Here is a 16,864-nt window from a genome sequence, read left to right on the forward strand (position 1 = left end):
ACTCTTTCCAGTGGTTTCCTGCATTAATTCATTCAATCCTTACAACATCCTACTGAGGGAGATTCTACCAGCATCCCCATTTTACAGATGGGGAAACTGAGGTTCAGAGAGGCCAAGTGATTCACCCAAGGTCACCCAACCAGGAAGCGGCAGAGCCAGGACATGAGCCCAGGCAGCCTGTGTGCCCAGGCCCTCCTCGCGGGCTCTGACCCGCTGCCCTGTGGCCTGCACACCCAAGACGCGTCCTTCCCCAGGGCCCCCCACAGACCGGCGTGCACACATCCCGCCCCGGCCCACATGCCCAGCGCACGCCCAGCCCAGCAGGCTGTGGGCCGGGCTCCGAGGCTGTGTCCTCATCGGGCTGGGTGCACCATGCACCGCAGGACAGAGAGCTCGGCAGGCCGGCCGCCCTGGGGACTGGCAGTAAAACCTCGGCAGCTAGAAAACAGGCTGATTTTTCTCCAAGAGCTAAAGCACTAAAACAAAGTCATAAACACAATTACACCGTCTCCTGCCATAAATTACAATGTTATGAAGCGCTGTGATCTATTTCCACTCATACCCAGCTCTGTGAGACCGGCCAGCCCCACGGGCTCTAACGAAAGGATGATTTATGGGTGTTATTCCCACATTCTCACCGTGGGGGAGGGGCGTTCCCAAACTCCCAGGAGTCAGGGAGGCCCAGCGCCAGCGGCAGGGCCCGGGAGCGGGGGCCAGGCTGCCCACCGGGCAGGGACCTCCTCCTAGGACAGCTGGCCCTAGGCAGGCAGGTACCCCGCACCACCTCCCCCTTCCCCCTTGGCAGAAAGGTTCCCCGGGGGCTCTGGCGTGGAGGCTCTGGGCTGTGTAGCGCCCACCATTTTCGTTCCACAAATGTGAACAGGGCCCTCTGTGTGCCACCAAGGACAGGCAGAGGAGTGGGGCTCCTGGAGCCTAATTCCAATGGGAAAACCAGCTAAGGAGTGAGCAGATACAACCGCAAGCCAGGAGCCTTGGAGAAAATAAGGGCCAGCGTGGGGATGGTGGGGGGCCATGGCAGAAGGAGGCACATGGCCGCGATCAGTGCTTTTGGTGAGGTCCGAGGGTGGAGGGTGGCTGATGCAGGCAGGGGAGCAGCTGGGGAAAAGGGCCTGAGGCAGGCACGTGCTGCCATGTTTGAGGGCCAGCAGAGTGGCCTGGAGTAAATGCAGAGGCAAGAAGGTGGGGGGGGGGGCCATAGAGCAAAGGGGGACAGGTCTAGGGCCACAAGTGGGACTCAGGCTTCTCCTGGGAGTGAGGGGGGAGCTCAGGAGGCTATGAGTAGGGCAGCGATGTGACCTGGTTTGTGTTTTGAAAGGACCACATTGTGGGGGAAGCCTACCTGGCAGGCTACTGCAATAGTCCTAGCATAAAAAATTGGCGGTCTGGCCTGGGCTGGAAGCAGGGGTGGGCAGGGGTTTCCCAGGTTCTGCTGACAGACAGAATGTGGAGCAGGATGCTGAGATTTTGGAGTGCTTTTCTGGGATGAGGAAAATGTGCAAGGAACAGGGTGGGTGCTGAGAGAGAGAGAGAGAGAGGGATCAACAGAGGTGCAGGTAAACCATGGTTTTATGGTCTGAGTTCAGGCCTAAGGTCCCCAGGGATCGAGCGTGTGGGTCTGGGGTGTGTCCCTAGCCTGAGCCTGGGTGCTTAGGGTCAGAGGACAGCAGAACAGAGCTGTCACATCAGGGTGGCCCTCCTCCTGCCATGGTCTAGCAGACACCAGGACGCAGCCAGCGTTCCCCCCGCTTGGTGCTTTCTCTCAGTGACATCCATTGCCCTAGACGTGGGTGTTCAGCATCACCTGCATGTGCTGGAGGGCACAGGGGGCAAAGGTCACAGGTCACCGTGCCCCCCTCCCTCAACAAGCAGCAGCTTGCGGAGGGAGGGCCAGGGCCAGGGGTAGGGCAAGAAATGGCATTCTATGGAGACGGAGAACCCAGAGTCCCGGGGGCGGGGGTGGGGGGTGGCCCAGGACCACCACCTGAATCCCACTGAGCAGCCACGAGGCCCAGGGGGCACAGTGTCACCTCTCAGACAGTCCTTCCTGGGTCCAGCAGGCCCGTCGTCCAAGGCTGTGGCCGGGCTCTAATAGGGGTGGGAGCGGGCACTCCTTCCACCGGTCAGAATTCACTCACCATACCCTGTGTCCTGCCCCGTGCTGGGGGCTCCTCACAGACTGTATGTTTGGGAGGGGCCAGGGTGGACTGCCCACCCAGGGCACTGTGAGGTGTGGCTGGGGCCCTGCACAGGGAAGGCGGGTTTCTGCCCTGAGCTGTCCAGCGCGGGGCTCCCTCTCTGGGCGGCCAGGATAGGGACGGGGGTGGAGGTGTGGCAGGCTCAGCACCCCTGCCACGGGCCACTGGACCTGCCCCGGCTATGAGCAGGCCCCACCTGGTCCCTCCAAGCTGCGTCCAGGGACTCAAGGCCCGCTGTGTCCCCGGGCCTCAGCTGTGTCACCTGTCTAATGGGCTCAGGAGCAGCGGGGAGCAGGGGCTGTGACCTGGGCAGTGCTGGGCCTTGCAGGTGCCGCAGGCCTGTGGCCAGGGCAGAAGGGGGAGATAGGCCAGCAGCAGCCCCTCTGCAACCCCTGCTTCCTGGCCGCTTCGCTCCCATGCTCCCTGCTGCGTGTGAAGGGGCGTGAAGGGGGCAGAGCCGTGTCGCAGGGCAGAGCCGTGTCGCAGGAGGACTGAGCGGGCTTGTGCACAGACACACTGAGCAGTCATGGCCATGTCCCTGCGCCTGTCGCCGGCGTGTGGGCCTGGGCAGGGCTTCCTGGGGCCTCAGGCCCCCGCACATGCCGTGACATACCTGGAACCCCCCACTCCCTGCAGCCCAGCTTGGCCCCAGGGCTGGCATCCAGCTCAGTGCCTGGTGTTTAAGTATTTTGAGCATCGCCCCCGAGAGCGGCTCAGTGACTCTTGGTCCGGCACAGTCTGCAAACAAGAGGAGAGCCCAGAGGTCTTTTGCCCTGTGACCCTGCAGAGGGCCCTGGGCTGTCCCAAGAGGAGCCCTGCCTCCCCCTTTAGATGTTGACCCACGGGGACCTTGGGGCACCACGAGCTGCCCCCCAGGGCAGAGGACTCCCTCCCCGCGAGCCCCAGGCCTCGGTGTCCCCCACCCCTGCCCGTCTTTGGCCAGTGTGGCCGAGACAGCCCAGGGCTTGCACGTGGCCAGGGCCATCGGCGGGTCCAGGGCTGGGATCAAGGCCGAGCAGGTTCTGCAAAAATTTCCCTTGAAAGACTCTTTTTCAAGATTTTCTTTTGAAAACAAATTCATAAGCACATCAAACAGGAATCCCGTCGCCCTGGGTTTGATCACCGCAGCCCGGGGCTCTCTAACTGGCTGTTATTCTAATTGCTTTTTTTCTCTTCCGAGGGCCGGGAGTCCTCTTATGGTTATTAATTTGGTGAATGGAGGCAGGGAACAAGGGAGCTTTTGTTGGCCTTGCCCTTTGGTCACTATCAAATTGCAAATAATGACGAGATCCAAGATCCCCAAAACTGATGTGCCACGGCGGCTCCCGGGGAACGCCGTCCTGGTCCCCAAGCGGGCACTGCCTTCCTCTGCGGATGACAGCGCCTCACCTGGGCACCTGCCCGGAGGCACGCACTTCTCTGCGGCTGGGGTTTGGGGTTTGACTCAAACCCCAAACTCCGGCCGAATGAAGTGCTCACTGGGTGTCACCATCGAACATGAAGCAAGATAAAGGCGCTCTCCTTGGGAGCGGAGAACCCAGGGTGGGGGGACCCAGGGGCCATCTCTCTGGGACGCGCTCAGCCCTGGAGAAGCGTGGCAGGCGTGAGTCACACTCACAGAGCCTGTGGGCACGGGCTCCTACACGAGTGTCCTGCTCCATCCTCAAGGACGCCCCCCACGGGAGGAGCAGAATGCCCCCACTTCCCAGCTGAGAAACTGAGGCCCAGGGAGGACAGCACGGCGGCCAGGTCTCAGCATGGGATCTGACTTGGCCTCCTGGACCAGCCTGACCAGGCTCGCCCCACACTGTGGGGACAGGGGATCAGCCGCTGAGAAGGATGGAAGCCCACCCGGGCAGAGGCCACCACCAGGCCCTAGGGGCTGGGCAGTGCAGGGCAAGCTCAGGCAGCCCAGAGCCAGCGACGAGCAGCAGACAGCCCCGGGTGGTGTGTGGCACCGAGGTCAGCCACCAAGGTCGCAGGGCGGGGGTGGTGGGGGAGACATGCCTCCACAGGGCTTGGCCCACCCACTGATCACCACGCCCTGAAGCTGGACCAGTCGAGTGATGCAGCGGATCCCCGCCCGTCAGGCAGGCAGAAGGAAGGGGGCCAGGAAGACCCAGGGGGACCCTGAGGGTGGCCAGAGGACCAGAAGGACTCAGAAGGTGGCCGGGGGGCCTCTGCAGGAGTCTGGTTTGGCCTGCGGGCTGCCCCACTTGCTCTCTCTCCCGTCCCATCAGTGGCGGAATGTTAACCTCCTCCCCAGGCCCGCTCCTCTCCTGTGTGAGAAGGAGGGGGAGGCTCCTTCTCACACAGGAATCCCAGGCTTTGGGCCGGCTCTGGGATTCTGGCCCAGATCCGAGCTCGCCCCCGGCGCCCCTGCCACCTCCAGCAGTCTGGCTAATGGGAGCATGTACCCTGGGACCAGGGAGCCCGGTGAGCCCCCGCAAAGCCCCATCTCCCACGAGCAGCAGCCCAGGGGCCCGAGGTGGGCTTGAGTGCCCCAGGTGGCCCCGAGGGCGAGCTCGGCCTGGGGCCAGCCTCCCGCCTGCTCCCAGTGGGGCTGTGCTGTCAGCCCCCTGGGATGCGCCCCCTCTCCAGCCGCGCCCGGCAGCCCCACCCCTTCCTGAATCCCAGCCATTCTTCCATTTCCTTTTTTCCCAAGAACACCCTATAAAGGCTTCCATACCCACTTGCCCTGCTGGGGGCTTCAACAGATGTTCAAGTGCCATAAAGTGAAAATTTATGAAACCACAGATTTTCTTCTGTAATGTGTTTGGTGCTCTAATTGATGCCAAACCAACCAGTACCCAAGCCGGGGCCTGCACAGTGGAGTAATGTGAGGCTGGCCCGGACCAGCCTCGTGCAAGGCTCGTTCCAGGCTGCCAGGCGCGCAGGGTCCCCCACGGGTCTCCCAGGGCATGGGAGGCCAGTGGGACTGCGGGCCCGGTGCTCTTCCCCAGCCCCCCTTGGCTGGGCTGCAAGGGTCCCAGCCAGAGACCCCAAACGAGACCCTTCTCCTGGGGCCTCAGGGCCTGCGTCTGTGGGTGGCCTCAGCATATGGTGGGACTAGGGCGTCAGGGAGGCACCCGAGGGAATGCAGGGGTGGGGAGAGCTGAGTGAAGGCCCCAGGCCCTAGCCCAGCTAAACCAGAGAAGCTCTGCACCCCTTCCCTTTATAGCCTGGGCTCCGGTATCAGATGTGTCTGAGAAAATAGGTGAGGCGCCCCTGGCCTGGCTGAGGGGGGCCTTAGACATGCAGCTGTCCCTGTCCCCAGGCCCAGGGGCAGGGGAGGAGGTCTCAGTCCCCCGCACAGTCTGAGGAGGCAGAGGCGGGCAGGGGAGCCCAGGAGGCCCCAGGAGACAGCACTGGCCTCCGTGCTGCAGCCGCCACCATGCGAAGCTGGGGACGTGGGTCACAGGCCCCACCTCACAGGCAGCCGTCCTGATAGGGGGGCTGTTGCTCCACGCTCCAGCCCCCATCCTGCCCTACCTGCTGCTGGGTCTCAAGAGAGCCCCGTGGCCCCAACTCAGGAGAGAACCCTCCCCTTCTCCCCCTCAGCCAGCCCTGCCCTCCCCCTGATTCAGCGTCCACCGTCCACCGTGGGAGGGAGGCTGTGGACTGCCCCATCCGCCTCTGAAGCCTGACCCGGGCCCACCCGGGGACCCAGCTACACAGCATCTGTGGCCTCTTCAACCCACAGCATCTTGCCCGGGGCCGACCCGCTTGGCCAGCACCCAGCTCCGTCCGGTCCTGGGGTGGGGATGTTGCTGCCAGCAGTGGGGCCCAGATGGGTCCTGGGGCAGTCTGGCCCAGGGCGGCTCAGAGGACATACATCATGGACCACGTGTGTGTCCAGGTGGATGGCCGGCCCCAGCCAGCTCGGCCTGCCGCCGTCCTCAGCCCCAGCGTTGACCCTTGGCTGAGCCATCCCTGGGCTTTTACCCCCAGCCACACTGTCCCCTAAAGCAGCTCTGTGTTCTTGCAGCTTGTGGCCCTTATCGGTGACGATCTGGCACCTCCGCTCCCTCCCGCATCATTTCTGGTCTTTCCAGTGTTCCAGGGACCCAAGGCGGGTATTATTTTCTGACGGAGACCCTGGGGGAACCACCCCCAAGGGCACCGCAGGCCCCAGGGTGAGCCACGCCTCCTGCGGCTCGTGCCAGGACGTCTGCTTCACTCCTGCCCCTGCTCTGAGGGTCCTGGGGTCCTCTTCCCACCCCCAGGGCTCACTCCAGCCCCGCCCCGTCTTGGCCATCCAACAGCCCCTGCTAAGTACCTGCAGCCCCAGGTCCATCCTCCATCCACCTCCCCTCCAGCTTCGTGGGGCGACCCCACCTCGTGGGGTGGGCAACCCCAGTGCTCAGCGTGGGAAAGGCCTTTGGGAAAAGCATGGTGGGCATGTGGCCCTGGCTGACCCCTGGGGATTGGTACAGGTTTGGGGGCTCAGCTGGGAAGACGGCGGTGCCCCTGCTGAGTTGGGGACTGTGCCCGGCCTGACAAGAGCGCCCTGAGGCACAAACCCTGTTGGTGGGCATGAGGGTGGAGGTAGATGGCAGGGGAGGGGCCCCGCCCTGCTACCTGCTCAGCCACTGGGTCTCAGGTGAGGGCTGCAGAGCGGGGGTCCCTCCACGCACGTGTCTGTACACGTGCAGACTTGCACAGGGGCACACACACACACGGGCGCACACACACACACACACACACACACACACACACACATGCACGCTCCACACACACAGCCGTGACCAAGGCCAGGCCCCGTCCCTCCCCTGGCCCTCAAGGAACCCAGGCCTTGAGGCCACCTGCACACCGCCCGGCTCACCTCTGATCCTGTCCCCGTAGGTGACGCAGCTGGACCAGAGGCTGGCGCTCATCACAGACATGCTGAACCAGCTGCTCACCCTGCACCACGGAGGCTCCCCCGGCAGCCAGCCCTCCAGCGGGGGCGGGGCCCAGGTGGTCCAGCCCCACAGCGGTGGCTCCATCAACCCCGAGCTCTTCCTGCCCAGCAACGTGTTGCCCACCTACGAACAGCTGACCGTGCCCCGCGGGGGGCCCGACAAGGGCTCCTGATGGGGTCTCGGGGCCCAGGCCTGAGAGGGGAGGCCCGGAGGAGCCCTGCCCGGCCTACCCCACCTCCCACTCAGCACAGGCACCACTAGGCCTCAGCCACCTCTCCAAGGCCCGAGAGAGCAGTCCCGCTCTCCAAGGCCCCAGACACCCGGTGGAGTACAGGGCCCTGTGGCCTGGGCTGGGGGGCTCGCCAAGACCGCCTCTTCCCAGCCAGCAGGTACTAAAATTTGGCTGGGTGTTGGGAGGAGGGGCCTCTCAGCTCTGAGACCGGGGTCCCCCCACTGCTTGCCTGATACTCGGGACAAAGCGGCGGGGGGTCAGGCCGGGCATCCCAGGCACTTGGTCCGTCCCATGTATGGCCAGGAAGCCGCACAGCTGTGTGCAGGCCCCGGGGCGTTCCTGAGGGGAGACAGAGGGACGGCCTGGACAGGGTCTGTGAGGACCCCACCCCCAGCCTCAAATCCAGGCCCGGGGGACCCAGGGAGAAGGCAGGCCAGGCAGGGCAGGGCAGGCCCAGCCCATGCCGAACAAAGGATGCCCACGGGCAAGGCCCAATCAAGGCCCGAGAGCCCGTCAGAGGCCCGCAACCCCCCCCCACCGCCCCCGCCGGGCCTGGGCCTGACTCCCTCACCCTCCAGAGATGCTGACTCAGGCCAGGAGCTGCTCCTGAGGCCACAACTTCCAACAAGAGGGACATGTCCACCGCTGTGGCCAGAGCTCTTCACTGGGGGTGGACCGCCCACCAGTGGAACGGGGGTGCTCAGGTCCCCCACTTTGGACTGGCAGCTTCTCCTACCCATGCCGGAGAAAAGAGGAGGGTCCCCAAACCCCGCTCTCCGTGCGGGCCTCACCTCCAGCTCCCTGCCTGGTCTGAGCAGCTGGACGGACACACAGACGGTGGCCTCCCCGACCCGCTGCTGAGCTGCAGGGGAGCGGACGAGCGCCACCATCTCTGGTGAGACCCACCTCCTCTGGCCTGCTCCGCCTCACCGAAATCAGAATAATCTGTGGTGATTTGGAATCTGTGCTTTAATGAATTTCACAGTGTGATTTTTGAGTCTTAACCGTTCAGGTTTCTCCTAATAAATGTGGAATCACAAAATTGATCTTGCCCTGCTCTCGCCTCCTTTCCTGGGGGAGCAAGCGACCCATCTTTGGGACAACCTGTCTTCCCGTGGAGCTGCTGCCCGCCCCTCAACACGCCAGCACCCCTCACCCCGTCTGCGCCCGCCCCGGTGAGGGGGCCCAGAAGCCTCAACCCCCTGGCCTGGGGTTCCTGGGGACGGGGTAGCGCCAGTGACCCAGGAGCACCTGGAGGCTGGGCTGTTCCTGTCCCCCTACCCAAGGTCGGGCTCCAGCCCACCCGCTAAGCCTTTGCTGTTGCTGGTGCCTTTGCCGGGAGGTTCTCCTGTCCCCTCTCCATCTGTTGAAACCACTCCCTTGGTCTCCAGCCAGGCTCAAGGCCCCCTCCTACAGGAAGCTCTTCCTGATAGCCCTTTATGAGACCAGCCCCACCCCCAGGTCTGGGGACCCTTCAAGGGGGGAGGGGTGAACAGGTGAGGGTCGTCGCCCCCAGACAAGCACCTTGGGGACCCTGTCCTCAGGATTCACATCCCACACGCACTTCTCAGGTCTCGGGCTTGATAACTCCAGGACAGCACCTGCCCCCACTCCCACTGCCAGCCTCCCACTGCTGCCCACGGGCATCTGGGCCCCTGCCTCCTCCAGGCCCAGCTCCGTTCCCCCGAGGTCCTGCCTGGAGCCCTCCCCAACCTCCCTCTTGGACGGGACCCCTGCAGTCTCCTTGGAGGCAGGTGCCGGGCCAAGGTGGCCACAAAGCAGGAACTCCTGGTCCATGTGGAATGTCAGCTTGGGGCCCTGTGGGAGGGGAGGGGCCTGGGTCCCCCTTTGCAGAGCCCCAGGGGCTCCCCGGAGCTCAGTCCTGGCTCCCACCCGAGGGGACGTCTGGCCGTCGGGCACTGGCCGGTGTGGGGGAGGGGAGGAGGTGGGCCCGGGGCCTCCCCAGCCCAAACCCCCGGGGGGGAGGGGCGAGAGCAACAATTACTGGAAAGGCAAAAGCTGTTGTTTCCTTGTTGAGTAAATATTTGTGGAAACCCCAGGAGGCGGCTGGCTGGAGAGCGGGGCCCTCCACGGTGCCCCCGCCCCGCCTGCTGCCGGGCACGGCCCCCAGCCCTCGGGGCACTCGCTCGGGCCGCCCATCTGGGTCGGGCGCGGCCCCTGCACCCAGCCCGGCTTTGTTTTGCGTATTATCGACTGCGCACAAAGTGCCCGAGTGCTTCGCTCCTGGACGGGCCATTGCAGCCCTCTCGGGTGTGAAATGCAATTTACCTGAAATAAAGCCCAATTATGGAATTAGCTAATTAAAGCCGCAGTGGAGGCTGGGCCGGCCGGCCGGGAGCTCAATGCCCGCCGGTGCCCGCGGTCTGAGGGAACAGATGGCGCCCCAGCCCGCCGCGCGGCCGCATTCCTTCACTCTGCCCCCGATAACTGACTTACACAGCACACGGCCATCTGGTGTATGACACGTCCTGTGTGCCCCGGACAATGGCCCAGCAGACCTCTCCGGGAGAGGGCCGTCGCCCGGGCAACGGTGGCATGTGCAGCCCAGGCCCATTCCCGGCCCCGCCCCCGGCCCCTTTGTGGGCCTCGCCTGGCTGCCTGGCCGCTCCCGCCGACAACGTCCGTGAGCGTTTGTCCCCGGCGTCCGGCCTTTGTCTCCCAATTGGGCTTCCTTGTTGGGGTCCTCAATGTCCAGTGGGTGCCGAGAGCATCTGCTGGCGGGAGAGGGTGGGGCTGGGGGGCTGCCCTGCCCACCTCCTGGGGCACCCACCTCCTCTGCCGGTGCCCCCTCCCCCATCGGCGCCCTCTGGAGCCGGGCAGGAGGACGGCATCTGCAGGGCTCGGGGCTCGGCCGCGGGGGCCAGTCTCTGAGGCCAGTGTCCGCGCAACCTGAGGTCCTCCCAACCTTGGGCCAGGGGCCGACCTGCACCTCCTGCCCCCTCCCCTGTCCGTGCAACTGGAACAGAGCGCCTCTTGAAGGCGTGTGGGGGAGGAGCTGAGGACCATAATACACCTAAGGTCTAGGGCCGGGTCAGCACACAGTAGGTGCTTCATAAAGGCAGCCAGACAAATGGCCAGGAGGTGCCCGGTTCTGGGGTCTATCGCCTCATCACACTCCCACTGCCTGGCCCCAGTGCCCCCTCAGAGCAACTCCCTGGCCCCTGCTGCGTCCAACCTCACCCCCCAGCGCCCCCTCGGAGCCAAAGCAAGCTGCCCACAGCCTGCTGTCCTGCACCCTAACCAGCTGTGGCCCCCACTGCCCAGGCTCTGCCCACTCACCCGTGATGCCGGGCATCTATCTCCAGCCGGGCCGACACGCCCCCACGCACCCACCCCCCGTCGCCACACACAGCTCCTCCCTGCACCCTAGTGGGCCCCAAGCTGCCAGCAGCCACAGCCCCCTCCCTGCTCAGGGCCAGTTTGGCAGGCACCCCCGACCCCCGCACTGGGCAGGGGTCAGGAGCCAGGCCCTCCAGCCTGCCACTGGAGAAGGGGCTGTGCTAGGACTCTGAGGACCCAAGGGGAGCCACAGCCCAGGAGCGCCTGGCACGGGGCCTGGCCCCACTAGGTACTCAGGAAGTGCCAGTTAAATTAAGGGATAAAATTTGAGTTTGGAAAGAGGCTAACGGCACTGCTGGGGCTGCGGACACGCCTGGAACAGGCAGGGCACCGCCAGGTGGTGCCGTGTGATGGATGCTCAGGGGAGGAGGGCTGGGCACCCTGGGCCCTGGAAGAGGGGGTCAGGTGTGCGTCCCGACTGAGGTGGTCAAACAGCTGGGCTAGGGGTGGAGTGGCAAAAGGCAGCGGTGGGCCAGGTTCCTGGGACGGGCCCACACGCAGCCCTGCGCGAGCGTCCATCTGGTGGGGACCTGCTGGGTCACCCTCAGGGACAGACGCCCCCTTCCTAACATGCAGCCAGTCCCTGGTGTGGGAGGCCCTTCCTAGCTCCCCGGAAACCCGCCTTCCCCGACTTCATCCTAGGACCGCCCTCACGGTCCTGGGGATCTGAAAGGGTGTCTGCCTCCCCACTCTCAACCCCCAGCAGCACCCCTTCTTGGCTCTGGCCCTATCGTTTTGGCCCCGGGGGGCTGGGGAGCTGGGGAGACTGGGCCCGGCATGGGTCAGACAGGCAGCGAGGCCTAGAGAATGCTCAGAACAGCCAGAGCCGGACAAAGTCCAGCTTCCATTGCCCTCTGAGTGCGGGGGGCCAGGGGCCAGGCCCTATGGAAGCTGACTGCCCCCCACCTACGCCCCTTCCACTGCGCAGCAGAACCTCGGCAGGCGGGCAGAGGGCCTTACGGCCAGGCGGCACCGGAGCCCAGGAGCAGGCGATCTCTGACCTCGCTGGCCAGCTGCTGTGTTTTCACCTGCTCAAGCGGGGAGTTGCCTCCAGCACCAACAGATCAGGCCTGGGCTGGGAGCGGGGGCAGGTAGAGGCTCTCGACACTGGCGAGAGACACTGGTCTGAGGAAGGGTCTTCTCTAAAGATGGGGGTCCTGGCCAACTGTGCCCCATCCCAAGGCCTCTGAGGCCAGGACACCAGCCCCTCTCTGCCCAGGTCTCAGGTTCTAGCTGCGTGGCAGGAGGTAGGGGTTCCACTCTGATTCCTAGATCCTTTTCTCTCAGCAGGTCCCTCTGTGACCTGCTGGGCCTGACTCTGTCATTTGGCCCTACCCTCAGCACCCCTCAGCACCCCGTGAGGCACCAGGATGCCAGGGGGAGGCCTGGGGATCCCTGCATCCCCACGCCTCCGCCTCCCCAGCCCCCAGCCCCCAGGCCCCTTAGCGAGGCAGAAGGTGGAGGAGGGGGAAAGCTCGGCTCAGGGCAGACCTACTGGACACCAGAGAATGCTCAGACCCCTCCCCCTGCTCTTGTCGTCAGACCCCCCACCTCAAGCCTTCATCCCCGCGCCCACCTCTGTGGCACCCAGAGGGAGCAGGCCTGCCCTTGATTCCCAGGGCCACACCTCTCCCACCCCCTCACCTGATCCCAGGCTTAGGTCTCACCCACATCTGGGCAGTGACCCCTCAGCCCGAGAAGGCCCAGAGCCAGCCCAGGACGGGTGCCCATCGCAGGCCTGGCACACCAAGTTCCTCCTGCCTCCTGCATGTGGACCCAGGTCGCACAGATGGGGAGTGTGGAGACTGAGTTGAAAACGTGTCACTTGGACACTGCAGGGACTCCCACCTGCCCACGACTCTGGAAGCCCCAGCCGTCCCCCAGTCCCGCTCCACACCCTGCTCGGCAAAACTCTCTCCGAGTTTCCAGCCTGTTGCAAGCGTGTGATCTTTCTGAGCAACATCAAAGCGGGAGGCGTGGGCTGCCTGGATCAATCGCGCCGGCAGCCTTGTCTTCCTGCCTGGCCTGCGGCCCCTGGAAGCTGGTAGCGGCGGCAGAACACACAGTGACGGGTTGACGGGGTGCTCGTGGGGTACACAGATTGTGCTGGGGGAGGGAGATGCTTAGAGCAGAGAGGCCTCAGGGGACATGGGTCCTCCCCCCCGGTGCAGATGGGGAAACCAAGGCCCAGGGCAGGACTGGCCCAACGCAGCACCTGCTTTTGTGAATTTGCATCAGAAAAAAAGCCTCAGAGAAGAACCAGGACTTCCAGTGGCAGAGAAGTCGGCGGCTGGGCCAGGAAGCCAGGAGGCAGAGGGGAATGGACTGGTTAAAACAAAGAGCTGGCCTTCTCGGACTGGATCGTGGGGCCGGAAAGGCCAGATCTGAGAAAAAGACGCAGAAAATTCCCAGGTGGTATGAACATAGCTCCTTTGCTGGCCTACGTGGGCCAAAGAGCCAAGAAGCACTATGCCTGTCCGATGCAGCGAAATGCGAGGGCTGCATCAGGACATGCCCACTGGCTCCAATATGGCTGCCATTGCACCTGCCACGCAGGAAAACACCAAACTCCCTGTTGGATCTTCAAGAAACTCTGTTACAGGCCTAACTACTGATTGAATCTACCAAACCCCACTGAATTTCCGTTGGTGGTTTCTTAGCTTTATTCCTCCCCACTGCCCACTCCCTACACACACACACATATACTTGGGCAGGGCCCCTAACCTCTCTGAGCCTCATATGGTCTTTGCAGCCCCAGCTTCACGGAGCTGCCAGCAGGGTGCTAAGCCTGAGAAGACAGGACAAAAGCCACAGCAGCCTCACAACCAGGCACCAACGACAGAGCTCCTGAGGTCAGGGAGAGACGTGCATATGAACTGTTCTCTTTGGCCCAGCAACATGTCTTTATATACAACTGCAACACACAACTGTCCCTGACGTAGACGTCTCCATAGCAAATCCGCACTGAGTGGGACCCCGCTGGGCCTTCCACTTGACTGGCCAGCTCAGGTCACTCGATGGGGTAAGGGCCTCATTATCCCCATCCAGTTCTCCCAGAACGACTGAGGGAGGCCAACAGTGACCCAGGATCCATGGGGACAGGCAGCCCCTGCTGCAAAGCCAAGAGGCCCTTGTGTCAGAAGCCTCTCGCAGCCACTCACCGGACACCCTCTGAGCAGCCTCAGCCCCATCCCAGCGCGCCCCTGGGGGCCAGAGAATCTGCCGGAGGGGCCTGGGGGCAGGCACGCAGGGAGCGCTCACCCCCAACCGTGCCCTCAGCCCACTCCCCAGAAAGCCGGGTCTGCAGCCCCTCTGGCCAAGGACAATGGAAGTGACAGGTCAGAGATGGATCAGCCGGGCTCAGGGAGAGGAGGCTCGTGCTGGGAGGGGCCCAGGCGCTCAGGGGTGGAGGTGTGGAGGCCCTGACCTGATGGCCTGGGGCCTGGGTGGGGCCATAGCATCACCCAGGAGAAAGGCCCATCCGGCAGGGACGCTTTCAAAAGAGACGGCTATCGGACGCTGGGTAATGTCACTGAGTAATTTGAAAGTGTCTTAATCAAATCCCCGCTCCCATCCACAAGGCCACGTCAAAAGGCCTTTGGAGAGGAGAGGCCGGCGGCAGACAGTCAGCGGGCCTTCCACTCGGCTGGCCAGCCCTGCGGCACAAGGCCTGTGTGGCTCCCGCCCCGCCTCTGACTCCGTTTGTGACCCTGAGCCCTCCGGTCTCCTCTCCAGGAGGCCTGGGTGACCCCGCGCTGCCCCATTCGGGGACTGGTCAGCAGAGGGGAAAGGCCCCTCCCCGCCACTCCAGGGGAGGCCTCCTAGACGTCCCCTCCGAAGCCTCAGCAATGCAGCCTCTGAGAACCACCGCTCACACGAGGGGAAAACTGAGGCACAGCAGGGGATGCGATGGGGGGACCTGTAAGTACGGGCCACGTATCCAACCCCCTGCACCTGCACACCACCCCCATGCATCAGGCTCACCTTGAGCGAGGCAATGAGGCGCATGCAGTAGATGCCCGCTGAATGCTCTACCCCGGCGCCTCAGGACCACTGTCCCCAGAGGTCCCCCTCTGCACCCCCCTCTCTTCCTCCTTTGACTTTTTTCCAAGGTATAGACATGAAAACATCCTCATTATGTGTTTTCAAACACCTCACATCCATATACTGGAAAAGGGCAGCCGCCTCCTGGGAGGTGAATGAGCAGGTGCTCACCTTTCCAGCTGGTGCAGCAGCCTGACCTCCAGCCCAGGTTCAAATTCACATGTGCAAGTGCCACGGGCCCCACAGGCACACAGTCTCCGCGGGCACACGGGCTCCGCAGGCACACGGGCTCTGCAGGCACACAGTCTCCGCGGGCACACGGGCTCCGAGGGCACGTTGGCAGCGGCCAGCCATCCGAGCTGTTCAGCTGCTGGACCTTCTCTCCTACCATCCGTAGGGGCCTTTCCGTTCTCCTGAGCTTCTGCACAGAGTTTCTCTGTCCATTTGCTGTAACCACACTCAGCATGCCCCTACGCATGGACATTCACTTGTTTCTAGGTGTGACCACTGAGGGCCGAACTGGGGACACCCAGACCCACACACCTCACGAGCCGAAATCGCTGTCCCAGAGCTGTGCCCTGTGCCCAGCCACCCTGATTCTGCTTGTCACCCCGTGGAGCAGAGCAGCCCGGACACTCCAGAAAGACCCTTCAGGCTCGCAGGGAGAGGCTGCAGCTCGAAGGAGGACCCCTCCTCTCGGGGCACCGAGTCCTGGCCACCCGCCTCTGACTCAGTGTCTGGCCCCAGGCGGCCAGGCAGGCACACGCAGGAGGGCAGCTGTGGGCGGAACAAATGCTCACGTGAATGCATGATTCAGCTGGAAACACTCCCCAAGCTATGCCCTGTGTCAAGGGATGGTAACGAGGCGCCTGGAGGTTGGGCACATGGTGAGCTGGCACCCCTGACTCCAAACTCCCTGCTCTTAACCACCAGGAAGCCCCCAAGCCCCCTTGCCACCCAGAGCATCTCTGTCCCCGCAAAGGAAGTGGGGAGGGCCAGCCCCTGCGCTCACCTCCCACAGAACCCAAGCTGCATGGGGAGACAAGAGGCCAGCGGGTGGTCTGTCCCAGCCCCCTGGCCCCCACCGGCATGTTCATCTCCCTCCCTGCCCGTCTCCATCCTGCCACCAGCCCCAAGGTGAGGCAGGCAGGCAGAGCCGTGCCCTGAAAATGCTCCACGAAACCCCGCGTGTGTCCAAGCGGCTTCGGTTACCCGGCACCCGTCTGGCCCAGCCTCCCTCGAGCCCTGCCAAGGCCTGGCACCGATGCCCCCGGCAGCCCCTCTCCCTGCCAGCAAGCCCACGAGGCCCGAGGGCGTGGGCAGATTGCTTTACCGCTGCCGGCTCGGCCCAGCTCCCCCAGGAGAAGGCCCCATTGTTCCCCGCCCCCGTGGCCCCCGCCTGGCTCGGAGACACCCGGGCTCCGGGCGGCAAGGTCACCGGGCCGCGCAGAATCCACCTGCAGCCGCACCAGCTTCCAGGAAACCGAATCCCAGCGGCAGATGACAGCCGCAGGCTGCAGGACAGAGCGCCCATTCAGCCTCTGCTGGAGCCGGCGTGGCCCGACCTGGCGGCCGCCTCCGCAACCTGGGCCCTCCCACGCCTGGGCACCAGGTTCCCAGAGCCAGCATTGCCCAGACCATCCGCCCGCCCGCCCGGGGCCACGGCCGGGGACAGAGGGCTGCGATGTGTCCTACCCTGGGTGCCCGGGACAGGTGACAGGGTGGGTAGGGAAGGGAGCAGAGACCCTGCCCCACCTCCAGAGCCTCATGAACAGCAGGCAGCCTGCGCGGGCACAGGGAACCCTCCAAGCTGAGCGTTAAGGCAGGCAGTCCCCCCACAGGGCCCAACATGGGTCAGGCGAGTCTTACTGCACCCATTTTATGGATGAGGCCCTCAAGGCTGCAGGGCCTGCCTTGACTGCCGCGTTTCCGTACTGTGGAGGAACAGAGCTCGGTGGAGCGCCCTTGCCCGCCCAGGGGTCCCCTCGGAGCGAGCAGAAGGAGAGCTGGGTCGAGCAGCAGCCTTTGGGAGGGCGAGGCAGGTGGAGGAAACAGCCAAGAGGGCCAAGATCTTCGAGGTCAGCAAGGCCAGCCCCACCCCGCCCCGC

The 16,864-nt window shown here is 64.2% G+C and overlaps 1 protein-coding gene across 1 annotated transcript in view; it reads left to right on the top strand.

The window, feature by feature from the left end:
• KCNQ1 (potassium voltage-gated channel subfamily Q member 1) overlaps positions 1-7,292 on the top strand; it is a 359,111-nt gene extending 351,819 nt beyond the window's left edge. Inside the window, exon 18 of the mRNA XM_007465957.1 lies at positions 7,062-7,292. Coding sequence (XP_007466019.1) covers positions 7,062-7,292 — 231 coding nt within the window. The remainder of the gene's footprint in view (positions 1-7,061) is intronic.
• The last annotated feature ends 9,572 nt before the right edge of the window (positions 7,293-16,864 follow it).

The sequence above is a fragment of the Lipotes vexillifer genome, unplaced genomic scaffold, assembly GCF_000442215.2.
Source record: "Lipotes vexillifer unplaced genomic scaffold, Lipotes_vexillifer_v1.1 scaffold1094, whole genome shotgun sequence".
NCBI classification, from domain to species: domain Eukaryota; kingdom Metazoa; phylum Chordata; class Mammalia; order Artiodactyla; family Lipotidae; genus Lipotes; species Lipotes vexillifer.